A 25,179-nucleotide genomic window follows, 5' to 3' on the forward strand; every position below is an offset into this window, starting at 1 on the left:
AAGAATATCACATTGTGTTGTCCCCCCGTGTCTACGTATTTATCAAACGTTCTTGCTTTCTGTGAGGGGCGGTCCCGAAAGGTCGACCATTAATGGTCAATATTATGCTAATCTGCTTCGGCAACTTCGTGAGAACATCAGGGACGGTCGGGTAGCCTTGTGGTTAAAGCGTTCGCCCATCAGGCCGAAGACCCGGGTTCGATTCCCGAAATGGGTACAATGTGTGAAGCCCATCCTCCCCCTGTGATATTGCTGGAATATTGCTAAAAGCGGTGTAAAACCATATTCACTCACTCACTCCTTTCTGTGAATCAGTCATTGGCGGTTCAAGTACACAGATGCCTTGAAAGTTTATTTGAAAAAAGAATAATATAAAAAAGCTTCATGTCTCCTAATAAAATTAAGGAAAGTCTGATAATTAATTTTTTGGCTTTTTGCAAACAATGTTTATGACATTTATGGGAAATAGGACTACACATTTCACAAACAACATAGAAAATCATTCCGGCAACAATGTCCTTCATCTTCTTGTTGACCTCTGTGAGTGACCTCCATATTCACGAACCGTTGACAAATGTTTCAGTGGCCAATTAAAGTAACAAGCCTCTGACCAGAAAGTTTGTCACCCGTATAAGCTTGTCTCCCAGAACCATCCCAAACACATAAACACCTCACAAAGCTAAATCTCAGCTCCTGTAACCTTATCATTTTCAGTTAGCCCCTAGAAATTATATGTCTTTATGAATATGATGTGCGTTAATATGTGTTGGTGGTCCGTGAGATTCATGCCGGGAGAGTAAGTCACCCGAACAGACAGGTCATCTTGTACATCTTGTAGAGGTCATAGAATCAGATAAAACTTGTCGGAACATTAACTCTGCTAAAAGTGCTTAGTTTATTACACGAGCATCCTTTCACAATATGAGCAGACTGGCCACGCGGAAAAAATGTGTTTTTCTTTCATGGTGTTTCCAGTCCAGGGTGTTGGAGGCAATTATTTTGACATCAGTTTTGATGTTGAGGTTGATGACGAAGAAGGTTCAAGTTTAAGTTACAGTAAACTATGGTTATAACAAGCTCAAAGGGACCACTAATTTTAGTTCATAATAACTGTAGTTCATTTTAAGAATGTAAACAGTATATATACAGCGAATGACCTTGTCTAAGAAATGAGTTTGTTATATCGGTCAGTTCATTATAAGCGTGTATGTTATAAACATAGTTTACTGTACTTGATAACTAAAATAAAGTTGGAAGAAGAGAAATTCAAACAAAAACTGTCAAGATAGCATATTTCAAGAGAAAACAGTACATCTTTGGAAATATCTTTTCATTTGATTAGCTTACAGAAGTCTCAACAATATGTTGTTTGGAAATAGCATATGTAAGTGAATGGGTGAATCATTTCATATTCTGGTGGTACCAGATAATGAAGTGAAATAATTATGGATATGATATCGGTTTTAGAAGACTACCACATTTAGTATCGTCAGTTTGTTTTGTTTGTTTGTTGTTTAACGCCGCACTCAGCAATATTCCAGCTATATGACGGCGGTCTGTAAATAAGTCTGGACAAGACAATCCAGTGATTGATATCATGAGCATCGATCCACGCAATTGGGATACGATGACATGCATCAACCAAGTCAGCGAGCCTGACCACCCAATCCATTTAGTCACCTTTGGGACCAGCATTTGGTTGTATATTCTTAACCAGAATCCCCCTGGGGAACAGTTGTGAAGGGTTTGTTTTGGGCACAAGTTGTTGTCCATTGATTAAGAATCTTGTTCTTTCTATTACAGCAGTTGTCTAAACGCCAACATGACCAGCAGGAAGCGATCTGGGAGCTCCTGCAGACAGAGCTGTCCTACCTCTCACAGATCCGGGTTATAACAGAGGTCAGTTATAGTTGTTATAACGTGACATGAAAATATAATGTGTCAGGAACTATGAGTATGACATGGTTGTGCGATATAACAGTTGGAACATGGACAGATGGAATATGACAATAACATGGTGTAAGATACCACTTGTACATCATTCGTGACCAACTCGTGTTATTCCGGGACAAGCTGAATAGCGACTCGTGCCATGGCCATTTTTGCGACTGGATTCCGTCTTTGCGCAAACGGGCATACCTGAAATAATTGTCAACTCGTCGCGTTATGGTTCACATATATTTCCCCATATATTATATATATTTCAGATGCAATTTAAGGCACATATGGACATGCGGAATTATACAGTATGATTGAACACATTTAATTGTGCCTTGGGTATATATTTAGATGCAATACATATGTAAATTCAAAAATTATTTCTGAGGGATTCTTTGACGAAGAACTTGAAATCATACGCGCATTCTGATTGGTTTGTCGTATTTTCGCACATAACATTCATCGATAGGGAGACGAGTCTCCTTGCAGGTTACGGAAAGGGGCGAGTGGTGACGAATGCTTGTACATATGAAAGGAAGATATAAGTTCTAACATGTAGATGAATGTCATGAATATAACATGGGTAGAAGATATAACAGTTATTGTTAGTGAGTTGAGTTTATTGGTGCTTTTAATATTATTCCAGTTATATCATGGCATTATAACAGTTATGACAAGGGCAGGTGAAAATATGAATAGAATGGGGTTGTACAGTATAAGGTTATAACGGATGTAATATATATCAGTTATAAAATGGCCACATGAAAATATCTTGAATAAAACAACGAATCTTTCTGTGACGGAACCTATACCCCTGTTATGGGTTTTCAGACACTTAAGAAACATTCATAGTTTTCTCTCTAATCACATGAACAACTGTAAAACATCTCATTCACTTATAAAAGATAACTTTCTCTTAAAAACAAGCCATCATCTGAGTATTTACAATGTCTGTGTGATGCTACACCCCCTGTTATAGCGGGATTAATCACGATAAACATGGCCGTCTGGAAACGTTTGATCCAACGATACTAAAATTAATATTCTCCAAACTCCTTGAGATTGGTCTGGTATCAAGATTTTCATAATTAAGTGTTATTAGCAACATGATTTTATATGACTTATCCTCAAAAAATGCGCACAAAAGTTCACATCTTAAAAAAACGTAGGCATGTGATTACATTTATCAAAGAAGATTAATGTATACATGTTGGTAAATATTAGTAACCCTCTCCCAAGTTTCATTTCTAGGGAGTGTTAACATGCCCCCACAAAGCTGACATCACGTTTAGATACATACCCCCACGGTCGTAGTGACACGGCCCAGTGCTTGTGCATGAGAACACCTATATTAACCGATAGTAAATATATAGCCTCAAAGAGATTGGCATGTCAGAGGCCTAATTGGGAAGGGTATTTATAGCGTTTGTCAACAACTTCCATCGCAAATATCAGGTTTACGGCTTCAGAGCTTCTTGTTCCTTCAAAGAGAATCTATATCCAATATACTTTACACCCAGTACACTTGCCAGCCTTTATATGCCTGTGGAATTTAGGTATGTTTATGTTTAGTAATGTTGTGCTTTGTGAACATCTCAGAAGAGCTGGGTTGGTAGGGTGGTTAAAGTGTTTGCTCATCATGCTGAAGTCCTGGGTTCGATTTCTCATTGCTGGGTCGGATGCGCTGTGCAGAGTTGTGTCCCTTGGGCACGCCAGAAAATTATGATTGTGGGTTCGAATCCCGGTTCGCCCCAATTATGTTTTTAGGTCTGTCAGCACCATCCCCGTGCTCGTGGGTTTCACCGAAGTGGTTAACGTCTGAGACCTGCATCACTTCGGGCTTTCCTCCCACATTAAGCTGACACGCCGCAATCTAACTGGAATACTGTTAAAAGCGGCATAAAACCCAACTCACTCACTCACTAACCTCATGTGGGTTTATTGTATGAAGCTTTTTTCGGGCGTCTGTCTGGGATATTGCTAAAAGTGCCACAAAACTCACTCACTCACTCACAAGATTAGTTCACAGGGGAAGGTTTTGTTTTGTCTCTGGTGAGAAATATCATTTAAATTTAAGAAGAGAAAACAAGTGTTTTCATGGGGTTGTTTTTGAAAAAGTTCAGTGCCTCAGAACCAAGAATATTCTTCTTTTTACCCCTTCCCTCCTGCCATGGCAGCCATATTGGATTTGTCATTATTGCCTGTTACTTATATCATTAATAAATATGATATGCAATAAGTATGTGGTATACAAACATATACATATAACATATAATAATTTTACCAAGATTTTGATGTTCGCATAACCATGTTTATGTTGGCTTGTTTCATGTTTCATTGTATCAGAATTTCTGTTATATGTTATAGGCAAATTTTCTTCGATAAAATTAGGTGAACTATTAATAAGTTTTTTTTATGAGGAATATTTGATTGTAAATACCATCTGTATATTGATTTCAGGTCTTCCAAGCTTGCCTTCTCAATGTGCAGAGTGACTCTCTTCTTAATGAGGTAAGAACCACTTCCGAAAAAGCTGAATTTTACGATTTTGCCAAAAAGGAGGGTTTGAAATATTGAAGCATCGAGGTACTTGTCCAATGATACATTATTGTATCATAAGGTTATATCCCGATATGAAGCAATACATGTTTACAACGTGCAATTAGTCCAAAGCCATTTTGTTCTGAAAGGCTTGGTTCTTTTATATGTGGGGTAGCCTAGTGCTTAAAGCGTTCGGTCATCACGAGGACTGCCCGGGTTCGAATCCCCACATGGGTACAATGTGTAAAGTTCATTTCTGGTGTCCCTGCCATGATATTGCTGGAATATTGCTAAAAGCGACGTAAAACCGTACTCACTCTCTTTATATGTGTCCCACAATCACATTTAATGCATGTGATCAAATATTATAGAAAACGTAAATAGGTATTTTAAAAAATTATGATTTAGTTCATCCGGCATACCAGGCAGGGGTATCTAGTCATCATCTGGTCTGTCTGTCAGGCCGTATTTCGTTTCAAGAGCCTAACATGAAAACCATGAAAGATTTGTCATCTAAACTTGGTACTATTGCATTAACCAGGGGCTGAATTGGTGCCTTTTGCTATTGTGGGGGCCGGGGGGATTTGTCATCTTCTGATGACTCTTGTTGATTATGTAATTTATCAAAGATGGAATGGCAAATAAATAGATTTATTAATATTATTGACACTATGTTTTTCCTGATTATTGCCGGGGGCACAGGTGGCTGTGCAGAGTTGCGTCCCTTGGGCACGCCAGAAACCTATGATTGTGGGTTCGAATCCCGGTTCGCCCCAATTATGTTTCTAGGTTTGTCAGCACCATACCCGTGTTAGTGGGTTTCACCGAAGTGGTAAATGTCTGAGACCTGCATCACTTCGGGCTTTCCTCCCACATAAAGCTGACACTCCGTGATATAACTGTAATACTGTTAAAAGCGGTGTCACACCCAACTCACTCACTCACTCACTCCTGATTATTGCCCTTGGTTCCATCCGGTAACATCAGACACGAAAAATAATAGAAGGTTGCTTTATATAGCAGCTGTGTTGTTGACATGCAACTCACTGACTGACTCTGTGCAGATCGAGACGGAGAAGATGTTCAACAACATTGACGCCCTCCTGGCCGTCAACCGACAGCTGTGGGAACATCATCTCCTGAAGGTGCTGGAGGAGTCTCGACGTACCCGAGAGCCCTTCAACCCCACCCTCCTCAAACCCGGCTTCACCAAGGAGGTGAGTGTAGTGCTCAGTAGGGCCTGGATGATACACTAAGTCACAAATGGATCATGGTCCCAAAAGATGCATATCATAATAGTGAGGTCATGATACAATACATATAACAGTGAGGTCATGATACAATACATATAACAGTGAGGTCATGATACAAAACATATAATAGTGAGGTCATGATACAATACATATAATAGTGAGGTCATGATACAATACATATAACAGTGAGGTCATGATACAATACATATAACAGTGAGGTCATGATACAATACTTATAACAGTGAGGTCATGACACAATACATATAACAGTGAGGTCATGATACAATACATATAATAGTGAGGTCATGATACAATACATATAATAGTGAGGTCATGATACAATACATATAATAGTGAGGTCATGATACAATACATATAACAGTGAGGTCATGATACAATACATATAACAGTGAGGTCATGATACAATACATATAACAGTGAGGTCATGATACAATACATATAATAGTGAGGTCATGATACAATACATATAATAGTGAGGTCATGACACAATACATATAATAGTGAGGTCATGATACAATACATATAATAGTGAGGTCATGACACAATACATATAACAGTGAGGTCATGATACAATACATATAATAGTGAGGTCATGACACAATACATATAATAGTGAGGTCATGACACAATACATATAATAGTGAGGTCATGACACAATACATATAATAGTGAGGCCATGATACAATACATATAATAGTGAGGTCATGATACAATACATATAATAGTGAGGTCATGACACAATACATATAACAGTGAGGTCATGATACAATACATATAACAGTGAGGCCATGATACAACACATATAATAGTGAGGTCATGACACAATACATATAATAGTGAGGCCATGATACAATACATATAATAGTGAGGCCATGATACAATACATATAATAGTGAGGTCATGATACAATACATATAATAGTGAGGTCATGACACAATACATATAACAGTGAGGTCATGATACAATACATATAACAGTGAGGCCATGATACAACACATATAATAGTGAGGTCATGACACAATACATATAATAGTGAGGTCATGATACAATACATATAATAGTGAGGTCATGATACAATACATATAATAGTGAGGTCATGATACAATACATATAATAGTGAGGCCATGATACAATACATATAACAGTGAGGTCATGACACAATACATATAATAGTGAGGTCATGATACAATACATATAACAGTGAGGTCATGATACAATACATATAACAGTGAGGCCATGATACAATACATATAACAGTGAGGTCATGACACAATACATATAATAGTGAGGCCATGATACAATACATATAACAGTGAGGTCATGACACAATACATATAACAGTGAGGTCATGATACAATACATATAACAGTGAGGTCATGATACAATACATATAATAGTGAGGTCATGATACAATACATATAACAGTGAGGTCATGACACAATACATATAACAGTGAGGCCATGATACAATACATATAATAGTGAGGTCATGATACAACACATATAATAGTGAGGTCATGACACAATACATATAACAGTGAGGTCATGATACAACACATATAATAGTGAGGTCATGATACAATACATATAACAGTGAGGCCATGATACAATACATATAACAGTGAGGTCATGACACAATACATATAACAGTGAGGTCATGATACAATACATATAACAGTGAGGCCATGATACAATACATATAACAGTGAGGCCATGATACAATACATATAACAGTGAGGTCATGATACAATACATATAATAGTGAGGTCATGATACAATACATATAATAGTGAGGTCATGACACAATACATATAACAGTGAGGTCATGATACAATACATATAATAGTGAGGTCATGATACAATACATATAATAGTGAGGTCATGATACAATACATATAATAGTGAGGCCATGATACAATACATATAACAGTGAGGCCATGATACAATACATATAACAGTGAGGTCATGATACAATACATATAATAGTGAGGTCATGATACAATACATATAACAGTGAGGTCATGATACAATACATATAACAGTGAGGTCATGACACAATACATATAATAGTGAGGTCATGATACAACACATATAACAGTGAGGCCATGATACAATACATATAACAGTGAGGTCATGATACAATACATATAATAGTGAGGTCATGATACAATACATATAATAGTGAGGTCATGATACAATACATATAACAGTGAGGTCATGATACAATACATATAACAGTGAGGCCATGATACAATACATATAACAGTGAGGCCATGATACAATACATATAATAGTGAGGTCATGATACAATACATATAACAGTGAGGTCATGATACACGATCACAGACAGACGTACACAATCACAGATAGACGTACACAATCAAAGACAGACTTACACAATCACAGACAGACAAACACAATCACAGACAGACGAACAAAATCACCGACAGATGTGCACAATCACAGACAGATGGACACAGTCACAGACAGATATACACGATCACAGACAGACATACACCATCACAGACAGACAGACATACACAATCACAGACATACATACACAGTCACAGACAGATATACACAATCACAGACATACATACACAATCACAGACAGACATACACAATCACAGACAGATATACACAATCACAGACAGACATACACAATCACAGACAAATGTACACAATCACAGACAGACATACACAATCACAGACAGATGTACACAATCACAGACATATTGACACAATCACAGACAGATATACAAAATCACAAGCAGATGTACACAATCACAGACAGACATACACAATCACAGACAGACATACACAATCACAGACAGATGTACACAATCACAGACATATGGACACAATCACAGACAGATATACAAAATTACAGACAGATGTACACGATCACAGACAGATGGACACAATCACAGACAGATGTACACAATCACAGACAGACATACACAATCACAGTTATTATTGTTTTCGTACAGATGACAATAGAACCAAAATTTTCGATTCTTATGAAAATAAATGACAACAATCTGTAAATGTTCCAATGGGACTTGGGTGCAACTGCAGCCCTTATCAGAGAGTTATGAGAGCTGTATTTTTACTTGGAAACATTCATGATATATTACCTTCAAATCCAGTGTAATTTATGCGAGAATGTCTTGATCTCATTTCTTTGATCTGCAAGACATAAACATTTCTACCTACGTGCCTTCGTCCCCCTCCCCTCCATGTGGCGAGCACTGTGATGGCTTTAGGTGTCGGAGTTGTCAAAACTCCCATTTGTAATTCATCACCGCCTCTTTAAACGCGACCTGTAATTTATTACTGGGATGGGTGGGGCTGTAATATTCAGGGAGGGTCACCGCAAAAAGTGACATGTTTTGGAGGAAGAGGAACGTGTTTAGATTTCACAATTTGGTGGGGTCTTGAAAAGGACACTTGTTAACTTTTGGGCATCGCTCGCTCTCTCACTCACTCACTCACTCACTCACTCACTCACTCACTCACTGTTGTGTGAAGCTGAATTGATTGTTTATTTGTTGTTTATCGCCACACTCAGCAATATTTCAGCTATATGACGGCGGTCTGTAAATAATCGAGCCTGGACCAGACTATCCAGTGATTGATATCATGAGCATCAATCCACACAATTGGGATCGATGACATGCTTCAACCAAGTCAGCGAGCCTGACCACTCGATCCCGTTAGTCGCCTCTTACGACAAGCATCCACCTGAAATTGAAAAACTGTTAGCCCCCAACTCACTCACTCACTCAACATTGTCTCTGATTTCAGTTCAGCAAGCTGCTACAGCCCTACACCCAGTACTGTATGGAGCAAAAGGCTTGTGTCGACTACATGAAGGCCAAACACAACGAAAATGACCTCTTTAAAGTTTTTGTCATGGTAGGTGATGATGGTGATGATGATGATAATAATAATAATAATAATAATAGTAACAATAATAATAATAACAATTATAATAATAATGTCTCTCATACACACCTGGAAACAGAAATATCTGTCGGAAAAAGTCTTCATCTCCTTGGCAAGTCTAGAATTCCTGGAGTTGTAAAACCCTGGATTAACGAGGGTGAAGCCAAGTAGCAACACCAGGGCCCATTTGCACAAAGCGATCTTAGCGCCAAGACTGTCGTAAGCCTATGTTAAATTATTGGAGTTACGATCATCTTAGCGCTAAGATCGCTTTGTGCAAGTGGGCCCTGATGAATGATAGCAGGAAAACTGTATTAATGATGTTCAAAATATATTATACAGAAATAACCAAAAGAAATATGAATGATAATGTCAGCTGAGATCAAATAAACTTCAATCCGTCACACTACTCATTTTTTTCATACTCTGAGCTTTCTCTGTACACCAGAACTGACATGTAAATATTTAACAAGCTTCTTGCGTGTATGTTGTAGGAGGGTCAAAAGGGATGGGGAAAAGTATGGCATACCATTTTTTTAAATAAATCCTTTACATTTCCTTTCCATTTCACTAAAATAATAATCAATGCATTAAAGATATTCCTGTGTGTAATCAGCAGAGTTTGTAGGTAATTAAACAAGCGTAATATATTAATCAGGAATGTGGTACCCCATGTGGAGCCTCAGGAATATATGCATGTATGGTGATATATGTCACAACCTATTACACAAGGTTTGATTGATAGGTGCTTCGTGAAATAGCTGCCTCTGTCTGTAAAACCAGGGCTAATGACATCAGTCCTTGCTGCTGATGAATTAACTTGGTTAATCATAGAGGAACATTCAATGTTGTTTTGTTTTTGTTTTATATTTAAATAATAAAAAACTGTTGGTGACATTAAATCATAAAGGCTACTGTCATTAAAGTATGGCATTCTGTTGAGATTTTACTCGTGCTTCATTTAGTGTACGTAATCTCCAAGGAATGATTGTGAAAAAACAATTGCTTTGTTTATTAACAAAATATTAATTGTCATTAAACTTAACCTACTTACTTTTAGTAACTTGTTAAAAAAAAAGAAGCATTTTTAGGATATTCGGTAATCTTGTTAAAATTATCTCTGAGGTTTGAACAAACTTTTACAGAGTTACTTCCCTTTCCAGATTGCTCTCTCTGAAGCATTTCCAAAATTGTTGGTGGAAAAGAAAGAATTTTTTTTTTTAAATTTTTACCTACATTTGCGAAATTGGCAAACTGTGGACAGACATGTTAGTTATTTTCTGTCTGTCTCCCGTGGGAGTACACTGTTGTTATCTGCATACAGTGGGCGGAGGCACAGAAGAAGTGTAACCGGCTGAAGCTGACCGACCTGCTGGTCAAGCCCATGCAGCGGCTGACCAAGTACTCCCTGCTACTCCAGGCCATCCTACGGAAGACCGAGAATGAACGACAGAGGAGGGACCTGCTCGAGATGGTAGGTCTGAATACCGCATTTGTGTATAGTCCATATTCTGGAAGGTCTCCCACGATTCAATTGTTGTCTGAACTCAGGACTTGCTGTCTTACAAAATGGCTACCATTCTGTAGCAGACCTGGTAAGACTTAGCTAGAGGCCTCACAATATGTCGCAACACCAACTGACTCATGTTTTCTATCTATTTATCTATTTATTTTTGATTTTTATTATTTATTTATCATTCTGCTGTGGAGTTAAAACTGCGGCTGTCTTCATGAATCACTGAACATCCAACACTGGATTGTCTGGCCCAGAGGGCGGTCGGGTAGCCTAGTGGTTAAAGCGTTCGCTCGTCACGCCGAAGACCCAGGTTTGATTCCCGACATGGGTACAATCTGTGAAGCCCATTTCTGGTGTCCCCCGCCGTGATATTGCTGGAATATTGCTAAAAGCAGCTTAAAACCATACTCACTCACTCACTCACTCTGGCCAAGATACTGTACAGGCTGTTGTGATTGGGGCTGCAATGAGGCCAATACAAATCATATTTATATTTAAATACGAATATAGGGGAAAGAATACGAATATTACTTCACGAATACAATAACAAGTCAGCAGTTGATGTATTATTTGTTATTTTCAGTGAACAAAACAAAATATATTATTTGACATGGTTTGTTAATCATTAATATATTATACATTTATATACTGCACTTATCCAGGTACTAGTATCTGCTCAAATGCGACAATGACCAGTGACCACAATACTGTCAAATTAAATATCATGAGAGTGTTGTCTTTTGAAGACATCTATGCATATAATATGTTCTTATGGATATTTTTAGGTACAGGGTATGTAAATACACATGATTGCATATTCATAAATATTCGATTCTAGTGGCCACAAATAACAAATTCAATTCATGAATGGATACGGTTCGATTCACAGAATATGCGAGTGAATCGTAACAGCCTTGGTTGTGATATAAATGAAAACTTTAATATGGCATGTATCGAGCCAAAAGGTAGATTGTGGTAAAATTATGAGGAAGACATTAAAGAAATTATGACATCTAGCATGAAGATCCTCATTCTGTTGATGTTTCTGTGGATGAAAGTTGTGAAGCTATTCGTTGATACAATGAGTCTAATGTCTCGCTGTTGTGATTATAGATTGGCAAGGTTGATGAGTTTGTGACCCACGTGAACACAAGTATGAGGGACCAGGTCGACAAGGAGAGAATGGAAGCCATTGTGACCAAGATCGAGCCTTACGATGCAGTGGAAGCTCCTAATGATGAATGTGTGAAGGTGAGCTTCAGTAGGATTTCAGGAGCAAAACTTTAAAAGGACATCGACATCAGTGGATTAAAAAATGCCTTGGATTTCCCAGTCTTGTTTATTTTCATGGTTTTTTAGTATACGTTTCACCCAAGGACATTTTCAAAACTGGAAGAAAGCCAGCATGTGCTTTTTTCAGTAAAAAATATCAAAATTAATCTTTGAAAGCATCTATTTTGTCTGATATGTTTATTCCAATAAAGCTTGTTTTTGCTGAATGAAGGCACACATTATGTGATGGTGCATATTTAAGTCTTTGAAAGGCATTTAGAAGTGATACACATAAGGAAGAGAATTTATAGATGTCAACGTCTTTATTATGAGGAATACAACGTTTCGGAGTATATTCTTACTCCTTCATCAGGTGAAATAGTTTTAGTTTAAGGTGTAAGTATATACTCCGAAACGTTGTGTTCCTCATAATAAAGAAGTTGACATCTTTTCCTTATTGTACATATTTGTTCTAACAAAGGTTTAACAATATGTTATATTTGGGATAACACTTTCTCAGTAAAATACAGATTCTAGTACTTATCTGGGTTGAGTCCCATCCGGGATTCGAACCCACACTGCCAGAGTGAGGCACCTAGTCACCAGCACACAAATTCTGCGATCTAACCCACTCAGCCACCGAGGCTTCAACAAAAAGTCTGATAACTGGTTGTCTAGATCACGTACTTTGTGTACCCCTCGGACAAGTGTAAATTGGCACGGATCCCAAGGGTTGTTACCAGGAAGGCCTGAGTTCGATTCCCCACATGGGTGCAATGTGTGGAGCCGAGTTTGGTTGTCCTCGAACATGATGTTGCTGAAATAAGACAGAAAAGCAGCATGAAACCCTACTCACTCACTAATCATAACAGGCGGTCGGGTAGCCTTGTGGTTAGATTAAGCCTTCGCTCATCATGCTGAAGACCCGGGTTCGATTGCCGACATGGGTACAATGTGTGAAGCTCATTTCCGGTGTGCCCCGCCGAGATATTGCTGGAATATTGCTAAAAGCGGCATAAAACCATACTCGCTCACTCACTCACTAATTATAACCAGTTGGTTGACCTGATAAGATGTAAAAATTTGAAATGTATGTTTCAGTTGGTTCAGAGCTACAACTCCAACTTCGACCTCCGATCTCCGATGCCAGGCTTCAGTTCGTGTCACAGTCGGGCGCTGCTGATGCACTCCGCCCTGAAGATGAAGGAGGCCCAAGCCAGGGTCAGTACACATGCACTCAGCATGTATTTCTATAATATTACTATCTTTACATACCCATAGTACCGCCTCCAGGGTCTAAAGGTGGAGCGTCCGACCAGAAAGTGAAAGGTCTTGGCTTCAATCCCCGGCTGTGTCATACCAAAACATAAAAAAAGATGGTACTTATTGTTACCCTGCCTAATTTTTCCAGTAATAGAAAAAAACAATAAAGAAAAGGTCTGATAGAAAATTTGCTTTTTTTTAAATGTATATATATTTTTTAAATTTTAAATTTCATTTAGGAACTTTTTATGTAAAGTAAATGACTATAAATAAGAAATTCTTCTTTTTTTTCCTCCATCTTGGCATACTGATCAAGAATATCTATAAAATAAAATAATACTTTTTCCAGCTTAGTGTCTGCCATCATTTTGATTAGATGGATTTTGGACCCGTGAAGATCCAGGTTACAATATGTTTTCAACAACCCATGCTTGTCGTAAGAGGCCACTAACAGGATCAGGTGGTCAGTCTTGCTGACTTGGTGGATGCATGTCATCGTATCGGATGCTCATGATGTCAAGCACTGGATTTTCTGGTCCATTATTTACAGACCGCCGTCGTATAGCTGGAATATTACTGAATGCAGCATTAAACAAACAAACAAACAAACAAACAAGGTGGGTTTAATAAACATGACTTGTGTCCCTCAGATGGATGTGGACTGTTTCCTGTTCACCGACCTGCTGTTAGTCTGTAAGGCGAACAAACGCATGGACAAATTCAAGATCACCAAACCGCCCATGAGACTGGATCGCATCATTGTACAGGATCTCAAGGACAAAGGTCAGATAACGGAGAACACTATCAGGATAAACACACTGTTTTACATTTACATCTAACATCTGGGTTAGAATAGGTCTTCAGCAACTCATGCTTGCCGTAAAAGGCGACTATATCATGTGGTCAGGCTCGCTGACTTGGTTGATGCATGTCATCATCTCCCAATTGCGTAGATCGATGCTCATGATGTCAGTCACTGGATTGACAGACCAAATAAAACATGGTTCAAATATTGAATTTTTATAAGTAACAGGTTTCAAACTCTGTAAATTTAGAGGGTTCAAATCTTTAAGTTTTGAAAGTAACAGGTTACAATCTCTGAATTGAAACCTGTAAATTCAAGACAGGCTTTCAACCTGTAAATTTAGAGGGTTCAGATCTTTAAGTTTTGAAAGTTACAGGTTACTATCTCTGAATTGAAACCTGTAAATTCAAGACAGGCTTTCAACCTGTAAATTTGAACATGGTGGTTTATTTCAAAATAGGGGCGGTCGGGTAGCCTAGTGGTTAAAGCGTTCACTCGTCACGCCGAAGACCTGGGTTGGATTCCCGACATGGGTACAATGTGTGAAGCCCATTTCTGGTGTGCCCTGCCGTGATATTGCTGGAATATTGCTAAAAGCGGCGTAAAACCATACTCACTCACTCACTCAATTATTTCAAATTAAGGGAACAATAATGATTTCAGTCATTCCCCAAGCATTTTGATCATATTTCATATCCTTGTGTCTTCACACAAAAAAATTAAAAAGGAAGAAACTGATTATTGTTTAGTTTGCTGAAAATATGAAAATACACATGAAATCTTTCGATGTACTTTATGAAAGAGGAAATCAGTCCTTTACATTACTTGAACTGTCATTGTTATTGTTACAGGGAGTTTCCTGCTCATCTACCTGAACGAGTACCACACCCCCATCTCGGCCTTCACCTTCCATGGAGATCAGACAGGGGTCAAGGTCTGGTTGGACCATATAAAACGAGCTCAGGTGAGTGCAGACAAAATACCCCATGGTGATCCTGGGCGAGGCCAAAAAGATATGAATGAGGTGGCCGGATGAGTTGGTTGACGGGGTGTCAGTGCTCGAGGAGTGGGGAAGTTGAACAAGTTATTAGGGCTGGGACAGGTACCTCGGGTATTTGGGTCGGGTGGGTCAAGAGTAGGACCGGGTACCCACAGGACTACCCCGGACCCGTGGTTAGTCACATGATACTAGGTCTGCGATTTCACAACAAGGTGAATACAATACGTATCACGAATATAGGGTATTGAATATTCACAACAAGTCAGCAGTTGATGTATTATTTATGATATTCAGTGAAAAATACAGTGATCACTTGCTACAACACTACCTTTGGGGTCCAAATAATTGATGAACGTTACGGACAATCAGTCGTTTTACTGGGCTTGAGTTGTAGATGACCTACAGGGCAGACTACTGCATGGTATATATTCCATTTTCCATATCTTGCTTTTATAAAGAACAGACAACTTCAAGTAAAAAACACTCTTTTAAATATTTTTTTTGTAAATATTCAATTCTAGTGACCACGAATAACAAATTCAGTTCATGAAGGGATACGGTACGATTCACTGGATTTGCAAGTGAATCGTAAGTTGCGCATGTTTGCATTTTTTTCTGACTATGCACACTTTGTTACTGACTTTGATGCATGTAAGACGTAACTGATGTATTTTCTAGGAAACATATTCCGAAACTCTGATGAAGGATCAGCAGAAGGCCCAATCCAAGGTCAGCCAGGTCAAAGAGGAGGTCATTTACACGCCTCTCAGCCCCCTCCCAAAACCTGACCTCATCTCAATGGAGCGCAGTGGGAGTATAGAGTCTGCCGAGGGCAACTTTGTCCCCAATCTCACCACACAAAACTATGCATCACCATCATCGCCAAAGAAGCCCAATGGTATCGCAGCACATCTGAGCTTACAGGATGTCGGGAGAACAGGATCAATGGGTACGCTCGTTAACCACACTAGTCCAAAGTCAAGCGAGTTAGCCACATCCTCCTCCTCCCCCGACTCGTCGCCAGTCACAAAGAAGAAACACAGACCGGTGTCGACTTGTCTCTCCGTGCCTAACATCATGGATGGGCGCCAAGACCTGCAGATTTCTCCCTCACTTAACTCAGTCTCTCGGGACGATTCAAATATTGACGATCTTAAGGAAGAAGACAGCAAAGAGAAACGGAACCCTCGAAGGGTTTCGAGGAACGAAAAACGTTACTACACTGTAGATTCTGTACAGGAACTTCAGAAGAACAAAGATCGGGATAATAGTATACATAAAAGACTTTCCTGGAACTTAGGGTCAAAAGAACTAGGGTGTAAAGACTTGCGTCTGGAGGAGCGGAATCTACAGGACCCGCTCCACGCGTCAGATTCTCTGAGGAGTATTCCAAGCTCTAGTGGTTTTAGTTCGTCAGGGTCGTTACATTTGAACCCAGAGAGTGAGATCAGTGAGGAAACGTATATTCATACGAGTGACCATGATGTGTCGATGTTGAGTATAGAGCGGGATGACATGCCTGCAGAACTTACGCCCGAGACCAAAAATTTCAAGTCCAAGTCAACATCAGACATCATGGCGTTAATGCAGGATCTGAAGACGAGTGACCAGGAAGGCGGGATTACATCCGTGGAACTACCCATGGTGGACAGCAACAAGAAGAAGCTGTCACACGCGCAGATACTCAGGATGAAGAAAATGCACCTACTTCTTAACTCCAACGTTGAGGCATCGTAAGTGTTACCATATCTTAACTCCAGTGTAGAGGCATCGAAAGTGTATTCATATCTTAACTCCAATGTCTGAGGCATCGTCAGTATAATCATAACTTTAACAACAGTGTTGAGGCATCGTAAGTGTAATCATATCTTAACTCCAATGAAGAGGCATCGTAAGTGTAATCATATCTTAACTCCAACGTTGAGGTATCGTCAGTATAATCATATCTTAACTCCAACGTTGAGGCATCGTAAGTGTAATCATATCTTAACTCCAACGTTGAGGCATCGTAAGCATAATCATATCTTAACTCCAATGAAGAGGCATCGTAAGTGTAATCATATCTTAACTCCAATGTAGAGGCATCATTAGACCATTCATGTTTTTAAATCAAGCGCTTCAGTCACAATCATATTCCTTTTACCATTACATGATCAGACTCTTATTGTGATGACTGTTTGTTTCAGGGAGGTATAGCAGTCGGAGTGAGACGTTGTACATAGACGTATACATAGCCAGAAACATTGTACATATGTACATATCTCCTGTACACAGAACTAGACAAAGTGCTCAGTGTATAACAAGGTAGCGTGTCATCCATGGGACATGGTTATACAAGAAAGTGATACAATATAGGGTCAAGGACACAGCAGTGGTACACCAGGTGGTACAATCAGTGGTACAAACAGCTGCCAAATACTGCACACCACCAGTATTAGTAGTAATGAAATGATACTGGAAAACACCAGTATTATAGCAATACACTTCTCCACTTTGGTGAAGTCTCATGCTGTATTAATAATCCCGAATTTCTGGAAATATTTCTTAAAAACCAGGAACGCTGGAATGAATTCTGGATTAGACTGATCAAAGCTAGAGTGATTACTGGTTTGAACCGGTATTAGCTGGAATCAATACTGGATTGTACCTGTACTAGCTAGAATGAATACTAGATTGTACTGGCAATGGCAGGAATGTTGTGATTAGCTTTACTTGGGAATATGATCTCAAGACATCTTCACCATTACCAAGATGTTGACAGAGGGGCTTTGGACAGAGACCTCTGGAGAACAAACTGTGTTACCCAAGGCAAAAACTGTGAAACCTGTCAGACTGGAATCCCTGTTTCCAGGACGATTCTGTAAGAAAAATCTACATACACAGGACATTACTCTGTCAGAAAGAAATTTTAATCCGGAAATGTGTTTTCGGGACAAGTTTTCATCGGGAACATCATCATCCAGATCAACAGGTGCTCTGTCCTGGGTGACCATGGCGCTCAGCTGGAACTGTTTGAACACGCAGTGCAAGGTGGATGCTCAGCAACTGTGAGCTGGCGGGGATTGTTGAATGAAGTGCATTGACAGAACAAGAGATTGGTTTTGTTCGGTGCCATGATTGCCTGGAGGGAAGATATTGTGTGGATAGTGTTAGCTAGCCCTACTGAAGGAAGGTGCCATGATTGCTCTCAAAATGTTACCTGGAATGACTGGACAAGTTGCAGAGGAGCAAGATGAAAATTGTTTCAATAAGCGCCTGATTAAGTGATGACTGGTTGTCCTATGCAATAGACGACAGTGGTACTTTATTGGGATTCAAAGTCACAGCTGACAGAACAAATACAACTAATAATGTCAACACTAGAGAATAACCAGATTCAATGATCTACCAGAAAAGATTTCATTGGGCGTGAAAGGCAAAATGGTGTGAAAATTATATGAATGTATCACTTAAAATCAGTGATGACACCAGGTGTTTGCGAAAAGGTAAGCATGTCCTGCTCCACCTGTAGCAACTGCCACTCACATCATTTGCAGATAAAAGGCAGCGTTTGTTGCCTGGGGCTGCCGAGCAGGGCTCCTGCCATGGGACAGTGGCCTGAAGATGAAGCTGATACTGATTGTTCTCGCATATCCCTGTAAAGTACTGTCAGGAGTCCTCTATCTGTCTGAGAGCACAGCCAAATACCTCCACAAGAAGCACAGTGTATATGGTGAACAGATCGTGCAAACCACACTATTCACTTGCCTTGTCCCAGGCATCTGTTGTCGAACTCAAGACACATGCAGCTGCACCTTTGTTTATTTGATGGGGATATATTTGTACTACACGTGGCCCAAATAACAAATGCCCTTGGATCAGAGCCACTAGATGTACTCAGATGTAGGATGTTTCCACCATTGCCCTTCCAATGTTGCCTCTTCACAATAAAGGTGTTGCAAGCACCCTAGTCCACGAGATCAGAGCAATTTATTTCACCAGAGGTCCATTTAAGTTTGTTTTGGGGCGGTGGGGTAGCCTAGTGGTTAAAGTGTTCGCTTGTCACACCAAAGACCTGGGTTCAATTCCCAACATGGGTACAATGTGTAAAGCCTATTTCTGGTCTCCCCTGTCGTGATATTGCTGGACTATATATAAAAGAGGTATAAAACCATACTCACTAATGTTTGTTTCTAAGACCAAAAAGGCTGAATTTTTTTTGGGGGGGGGGCAGGGTAGCCTATTGGTTAAAGTGTTCTCTCGTAATGCCAAAGACCCAGGTTCGATTCCCCAACATGGGTACAATGTCTGAAGCCCATTTCTGGTGTCCCCCACCCCTTGATATTCCTGGAATATTGCTAAAAGCGTCTTAAACCATACTCACTTTGTCAAAAATGTATGGACCTCTATATGAAATAAATGGCTCCCATCTCTAGGACTACTTGGTTACACAGCCTCAACAATGCAACGAAGCCCTGATCAAAACAACGACACGAGGATTACGTAGACTCCATGTTGTATCAGCGTGTGTTCGTGGAACATGACATCTTCGTTGTAACATTAGGACCACACTACACAGAAGCAGGACTGTAGGGAGGAATCCTTAGACCAGCCGATACGTTTTTGAAGTAATGGTCAGTTCGTATTTAAAAATTTGCTTTTTAAGGTTCTAGAATGCTTGTATCATTTTTGAGAGGACGTCAAACCGGGATAAAACTACCAAATTTGGAACTACATTTTATACAGTTGGAGACCATGCTATTCCGTGGGGTTTATTATCTGCTCCACTTCTGATAGGGATATTTAATCTTTTCATAATACATAAGACCGGTTTTCATAATATGTCAAGTGTACATTTAAAAAGAATGACATATCTGATTATCCTTATCAAAAGCTGATCAGTTTATTTGGTTTTAATCGTTTTAGATATGATAATATTGATATTATCTGAAACTTCAGTTCGTAAAACCAAGATTATCTGTAAATGAGAGAATAAGTAACACCAACCAAGGAATATATGAGCACTTCTAGAGCACAAGAAGGTTGGCATTTTTAAGCCCGGACTGGCTTTTCTGTAGGAGAATCATGCTGGTGTTTTAAGAGCTGTTGAAAGATACGTATAATCTCACTGACCGAGAAAAGGATACTGACTTCTCCACTTCTACGATGTAGGTCAATGTGTAGAATCTGATGTGCTCGTACTACAAATATCATCCGAATACTGCTGAAACATGTTTGATAAGAATTTAGTTTTACTTTCGATACTGTATTGTTGTGAACAAGTCCATGACATCTGACTGGTTGTTTATTATAGGGGAGGGGGTGTGGTGGGGGAATGTTTTGGGGGTCAGCAAGATATTTTTATTCCCATCACAGTTTCACCTGTATGTGGTGGGGTATTCTAGTGGTTAAAGTGGTCGCTCGTCATGCCGTAGCTCCGGGTTTGATTCCCCACATGGGTACAATGTGTCAAGCCCATTTCTGGTGTCTCCCGTCGTGATATTGCTGGAATATTGCTAAAAGCTGTGTTAAACCATACTCATTCCAATTCTTAGACATTTTGTAATTCCAACAGATGGACACAAACACCTGTTTCTCATGACTTTGTTGGGGGTGGGGTGGGGTGGGGTGGGGCACGGGTAGCCCAGTCGTCTTAGGCGCCGCGATTCGCTCTGCAGAGTTGCGTCCCTTGGGCACGCCAGAAACCTATGATTGTGGGTTCGAATCCCGGTTTGACCCAATTATGTTTCTTGGTTTGTCAGCACCCGACCCATGCTAGTGGGTTTCACCGAAGTGGTAAATGTCTGAGACCTACATCACTTCGGGCTTTCCTCCCACATTAAGCTGACACACCGTGATATAACTGGAATAATGTTAAAAGCAGCGTTAAACCCAACTCACTCACTTTTTTTTAAAATGTGCAAAGAGGGACTTTTTCTGTTGTTTTAAAAAAAATAGAAATACTAGCTAATGTCTGCTACTATAGTTAATATGAAAGAATCAGGTGTTCTCCATGAGTACATGGTGGGCTTGTTTTTTTACCTTGGTGCTCTTTTGTATGGAACTCATGCTGGTTTCCTTTAACAAAACACGATTGAAATAAATATTTGAACCTTAACATCAACAGTCATGAGAATCAAGACATTTTACTTGGAAATTTATCTCAAGAACTGACATTTATATGATATACCCTGTAAATTTCCCAATATTAACACAAGTCTTGCCAACACAACATCCAGTGAATTTGTATATCAAAATCCCAACTGAGAAACTTCCAAGTCTTCGAGCAGCACAAGGCAATATTCGCTGCAAATCCTAGTTTCGAGTGTATGTTCATTATTTTCAATATCATTACACCAAAAAGCATTTTTAGAATTATACAAGATGAAAGCAATATTTTTTATATTTCTCATGAGTCAGCAACATGTACAGTATGCATGTAGGAATGTTTTATTATATATTTATTATTAATGGTTAATATCGGTTACTATGAAAGTGAGTACCTATGGCCTGTTTCACAATGACTGTAGTGCTATGAACTCGAACACTTTACCATTGATTATAACAGTCATAGCTGTGAGATTTCTTGAAACAGTGCCTGCAAGTCCTTGATGTGCCCAGCAACACATAACTAAAAGTTAAGTTGTATTTTGTACCCAAGATTATATGTCGTAATACAAATAGTATGTACCTTTTTTAACTGCCAACTAATAACAATAGTAATTTCCATTTTAACCTAACGGTTTTAGAAAACTAAAAGATATTGCCGGCCTATTGATGCCATTTTTTATATCTGTACTTGCAGTATTTGGATAGGCTTATAAGAAAATGAGTTCAAAAATACAAGTGGTATCCATAGACTCACCCCAGAGTTTGAAACCAGAAAATGTTTGATGTTTAGTGAAACATTGTCGGGGGTTATTTGTGGCTCAGTGTTGTAAGATCTGGTGTTAGGAGTAACTCGTCAGTCTGGTATTGTGTGGTACGAGATGTGTTAGATGGTGTTCATTGTGTGGGGGGTGTTGCAGATTGTCGGCGTGTTGAGAGTGAAGCATTACTACGTTGTCCTCTGTCCCTACTATGAACCATGTGATATTCAAACCTCTGTATTTATATATAAATATATATACATATACTAGTATCCCAAGAAAAATGTTAGTAAATAAAATGTGAAATCTCAGAATTCTTGTGTTGTATATCACTACAAATCTTCCCAGGCAAGGGAGATAACTGCATGGTGCTTGGTATTAAGGACTGGTATATCAGTAGGCAATATTCAGCACAGACACACACACACACACAAATACACACACATCACTATATATTAGGGCTGGACAGGAAACTTGGGTACTCAGGTCAGATGGGTACTGAGTAGGACCCAGGTACCCACAGGACTAACGGGACCCATGGTAAGTCAGGTGATATATTGTTTACTGACAAAAATTATCTGAAACACCGGGACCGCCTCCGTGGTCTAATGGTAGAGCGTCCGGAGAGCGGAAGGTCCAGGGTTCGATCCCCGACCGCGTCATACCAAAAGACGTTAAAAGATGGTACTTGTTGTTACCCTGTCTGACGCTCGGCATTAAGGGACCAAAACAAGGACTGGTCTGCTCGGAGTCAGTATACTGTGTGTGAGTGGGGTATTCATGGTAAACTGCGGCATGGTATCTCAGTGAGCTAGCACTATAAATCGGCATCAGTAGGACTAGTACAAGCAGCCACACAAACACACATGCACGTGCATGCACACGTCGCTATATAAGTGCAATAATCTTGGACGCGACGTTTAACCCTATTTCACCTCACCTATCTGAAACTCTGTGGTTAAACTACAAGTCACTGATGTTCACATTTCTTTCTGACTATTCGTTCTGACTTTCATATGTTTTAACAAAAGATAAAACTTCAGATCATTTTATACGTGTATCTGAATACATCTTGCCAGGGCTACAGTCCCGAGTTTCAGAAGTTGCCTTTGAGGTTGGTTGATTGGTTGTTTTACCCCGCATTCGGCAATATTCCAGCTTTATGACAGCGGTCTGGAAATAATCGAGTCTGGACCAGACAATACAGTGATTGACATCATGAACATCAATCGCAATGCATCAACCAAGTCAGCGAGCCTGACCACCCGATCCCGGTCGCCTTTTACGACAAGCATGGTCGCTCCTTTGAGTTGTGGTGATTTGGGGTTTCATTCAAGATACTACATTCTGTCTTCAAGGGCAACTGCAAAAACTCGACATGCATGTGTTTGTGCATATCTGGTGTTAGAATGTGTGTTTGAAGTGTCTATTAAACACTGTTTAATACATACATATTGTCATCAAACGAATGACCTCACGGATGAGTAATAAAATTTGATTATGGCCTAAAGCAACAAATAAAACAAACACAAAACTGCAATGAAACACAAAGAGATGTGTCAATATAGAAGTTATTTATATTATGCCAAATCTCAAGAAAGTGGTGTAGACGAACTACTGATAATGTAGTCTGTGGCCGTGACCTGTGCAAGAAGAAAGTCTTGACACACAATCATCTTAGCCACCAGCATTGAGACACACCAGCAAATGAGTTCAACGCCATACTCAGCATTCCAGCAAATAAATATTCCAGCCTGTAAATAATCAAGTTTTGTTAATGACCTTAAATGTTTCAATGGCACCGACAGTAAATTCTTCTTGAATTTAGATGGACTGTTCTTCAAGCTATGACCTTGAAGGAGACCTTGACCTTTGATATGGCAGGTCAATGTGTAAAAAACAAAACAAGTCTTAGATGTCCAAGCACAGGTGTCGTGGCAGTGATGGCAATATGGCCACAAAACCTAAAAGCATCCTATTTTCCTGGGGTTGCTCAATAAAATACACCCAACCCCTGTGATTTTCAATGTTCATTTTATTTTAGTATTTAATAAAAGAAATGAGATAATAATGAGAAATACCTATCATAGAAAAAGTTAAATATTCTAAATACAGACCAGAGAACATCCTTGCCTGCTTTCTTAGTGGCTTATGTCGACTATATGTTTGTCATTTCATTGGTCGGTCAAAGTTTGTGAAAGGTCGTTCTGACGTGACCTGTAATGGGATGTCCTCTGATTTAAAGCATTTATTGCTTGTTAAGCATGTTTATCTCTGCAGCCGTTGTAATATGCAGCTACCAGCCGTCTAGTCTTGCATCAAAACCTGGGCTGTTTACTCGCAGGCAGATGACCACGGATAACGCTGATCATCATGTCGGATTAACGAGACTGATTAATGAGTGATTTAAGTAATTTGTTGCAAATTAGGTGTGTCGGATTTACGGGTCTAAAGAGCACCGATTTAATCAGTTCCCATCATTAGTTTTGGATAAAGCCGATTGTCGGATTAACAAGTGTCGGATTAACAAGACTTGACTGTACATATGAAATCATTCCTAACACACAATGATACACAATCATAATGCTATGACATCACAATCACATTATCAGACAATGGAAACGAACATTAAGAATCACTTTGTGATCACATTACATCTTTCCTATCACATAAATATCTGTCACCAGGAATCCATGATGGCACTTTGATGTAGGAGTGAACAAAGATAGCACTTTAATCCTTCATAAACATAGCCACATTCTTAACATGACACAA

The 25,179-nt window shown here is 39.3% G+C and overlaps 1 protein-coding gene across 6 annotated transcripts in view; it reads left to right on the top strand.

The window, feature by feature from the left end:
• LOC124139068 (pleckstrin homology domain-containing family G member 5-like) overlaps nucleotides 1–21,153 on the top strand; it is a 242,894-nt gene extending 221,741 nt beyond the window's left edge. For all 6 annotated transcript variants that reach the window (XM_048394169.1, XM_048394167.1, XM_048394168.1 and 3 more), the window contains 11 exons: nucleotides 1,804–1,899; nucleotides 4,399–4,449; nucleotides 5,544–5,696; nucleotides 9,560–9,670; nucleotides 11,025–11,174; nucleotides 12,330–12,467; nucleotides 13,590–13,709; nucleotides 14,402–14,534; nucleotides 15,408–15,520; nucleotides 16,235–17,289; nucleotides 17,743–21,153. In XM_048394169.1, coding sequence (XP_048250126.1) covers nucleotides 1,804–1,899; nucleotides 4,399–4,449; nucleotides 5,544–5,696; nucleotides 9,560–9,670; nucleotides 11,025–11,174; nucleotides 12,330–12,467; nucleotides 13,590–13,709; nucleotides 14,402–14,534; nucleotides 15,408–15,520; nucleotides 16,235–17,289; nucleotides 17,743–17,752 — 2,130 coding nt within the window. In that variant the 3' untranslated portion in view covers nucleotides 17,753–21,153. The remainder of the gene's footprint in view (nucleotides 1–1,803; nucleotides 1,900–4,398; nucleotides 4,450–5,543; nucleotides 5,697–9,559; nucleotides 9,671–11,024; nucleotides 11,175–12,329; nucleotides 12,468–13,589; nucleotides 13,710–14,401; nucleotides 14,535–15,407; nucleotides 15,521–16,234; nucleotides 17,290–17,742) is intronic.
• The last annotated feature ends 4,026 nt before the right edge of the window (nucleotides 21,154–25,179 follow it).

The sequence above is a fragment of the Haliotis rufescens genome, unplaced genomic scaffold (assembly GCF_023055435.1).
Source record: "Haliotis rufescens isolate VD_foot unplaced genomic scaffold, xgHalRufe1.0.p SCAF_13, whole genome shotgun sequence".
In the NCBI taxonomy this organism is placed as follows: domain Eukaryota; kingdom Metazoa; phylum Mollusca; class Gastropoda; order Lepetellida; family Haliotidae; genus Haliotis; species Haliotis rufescens.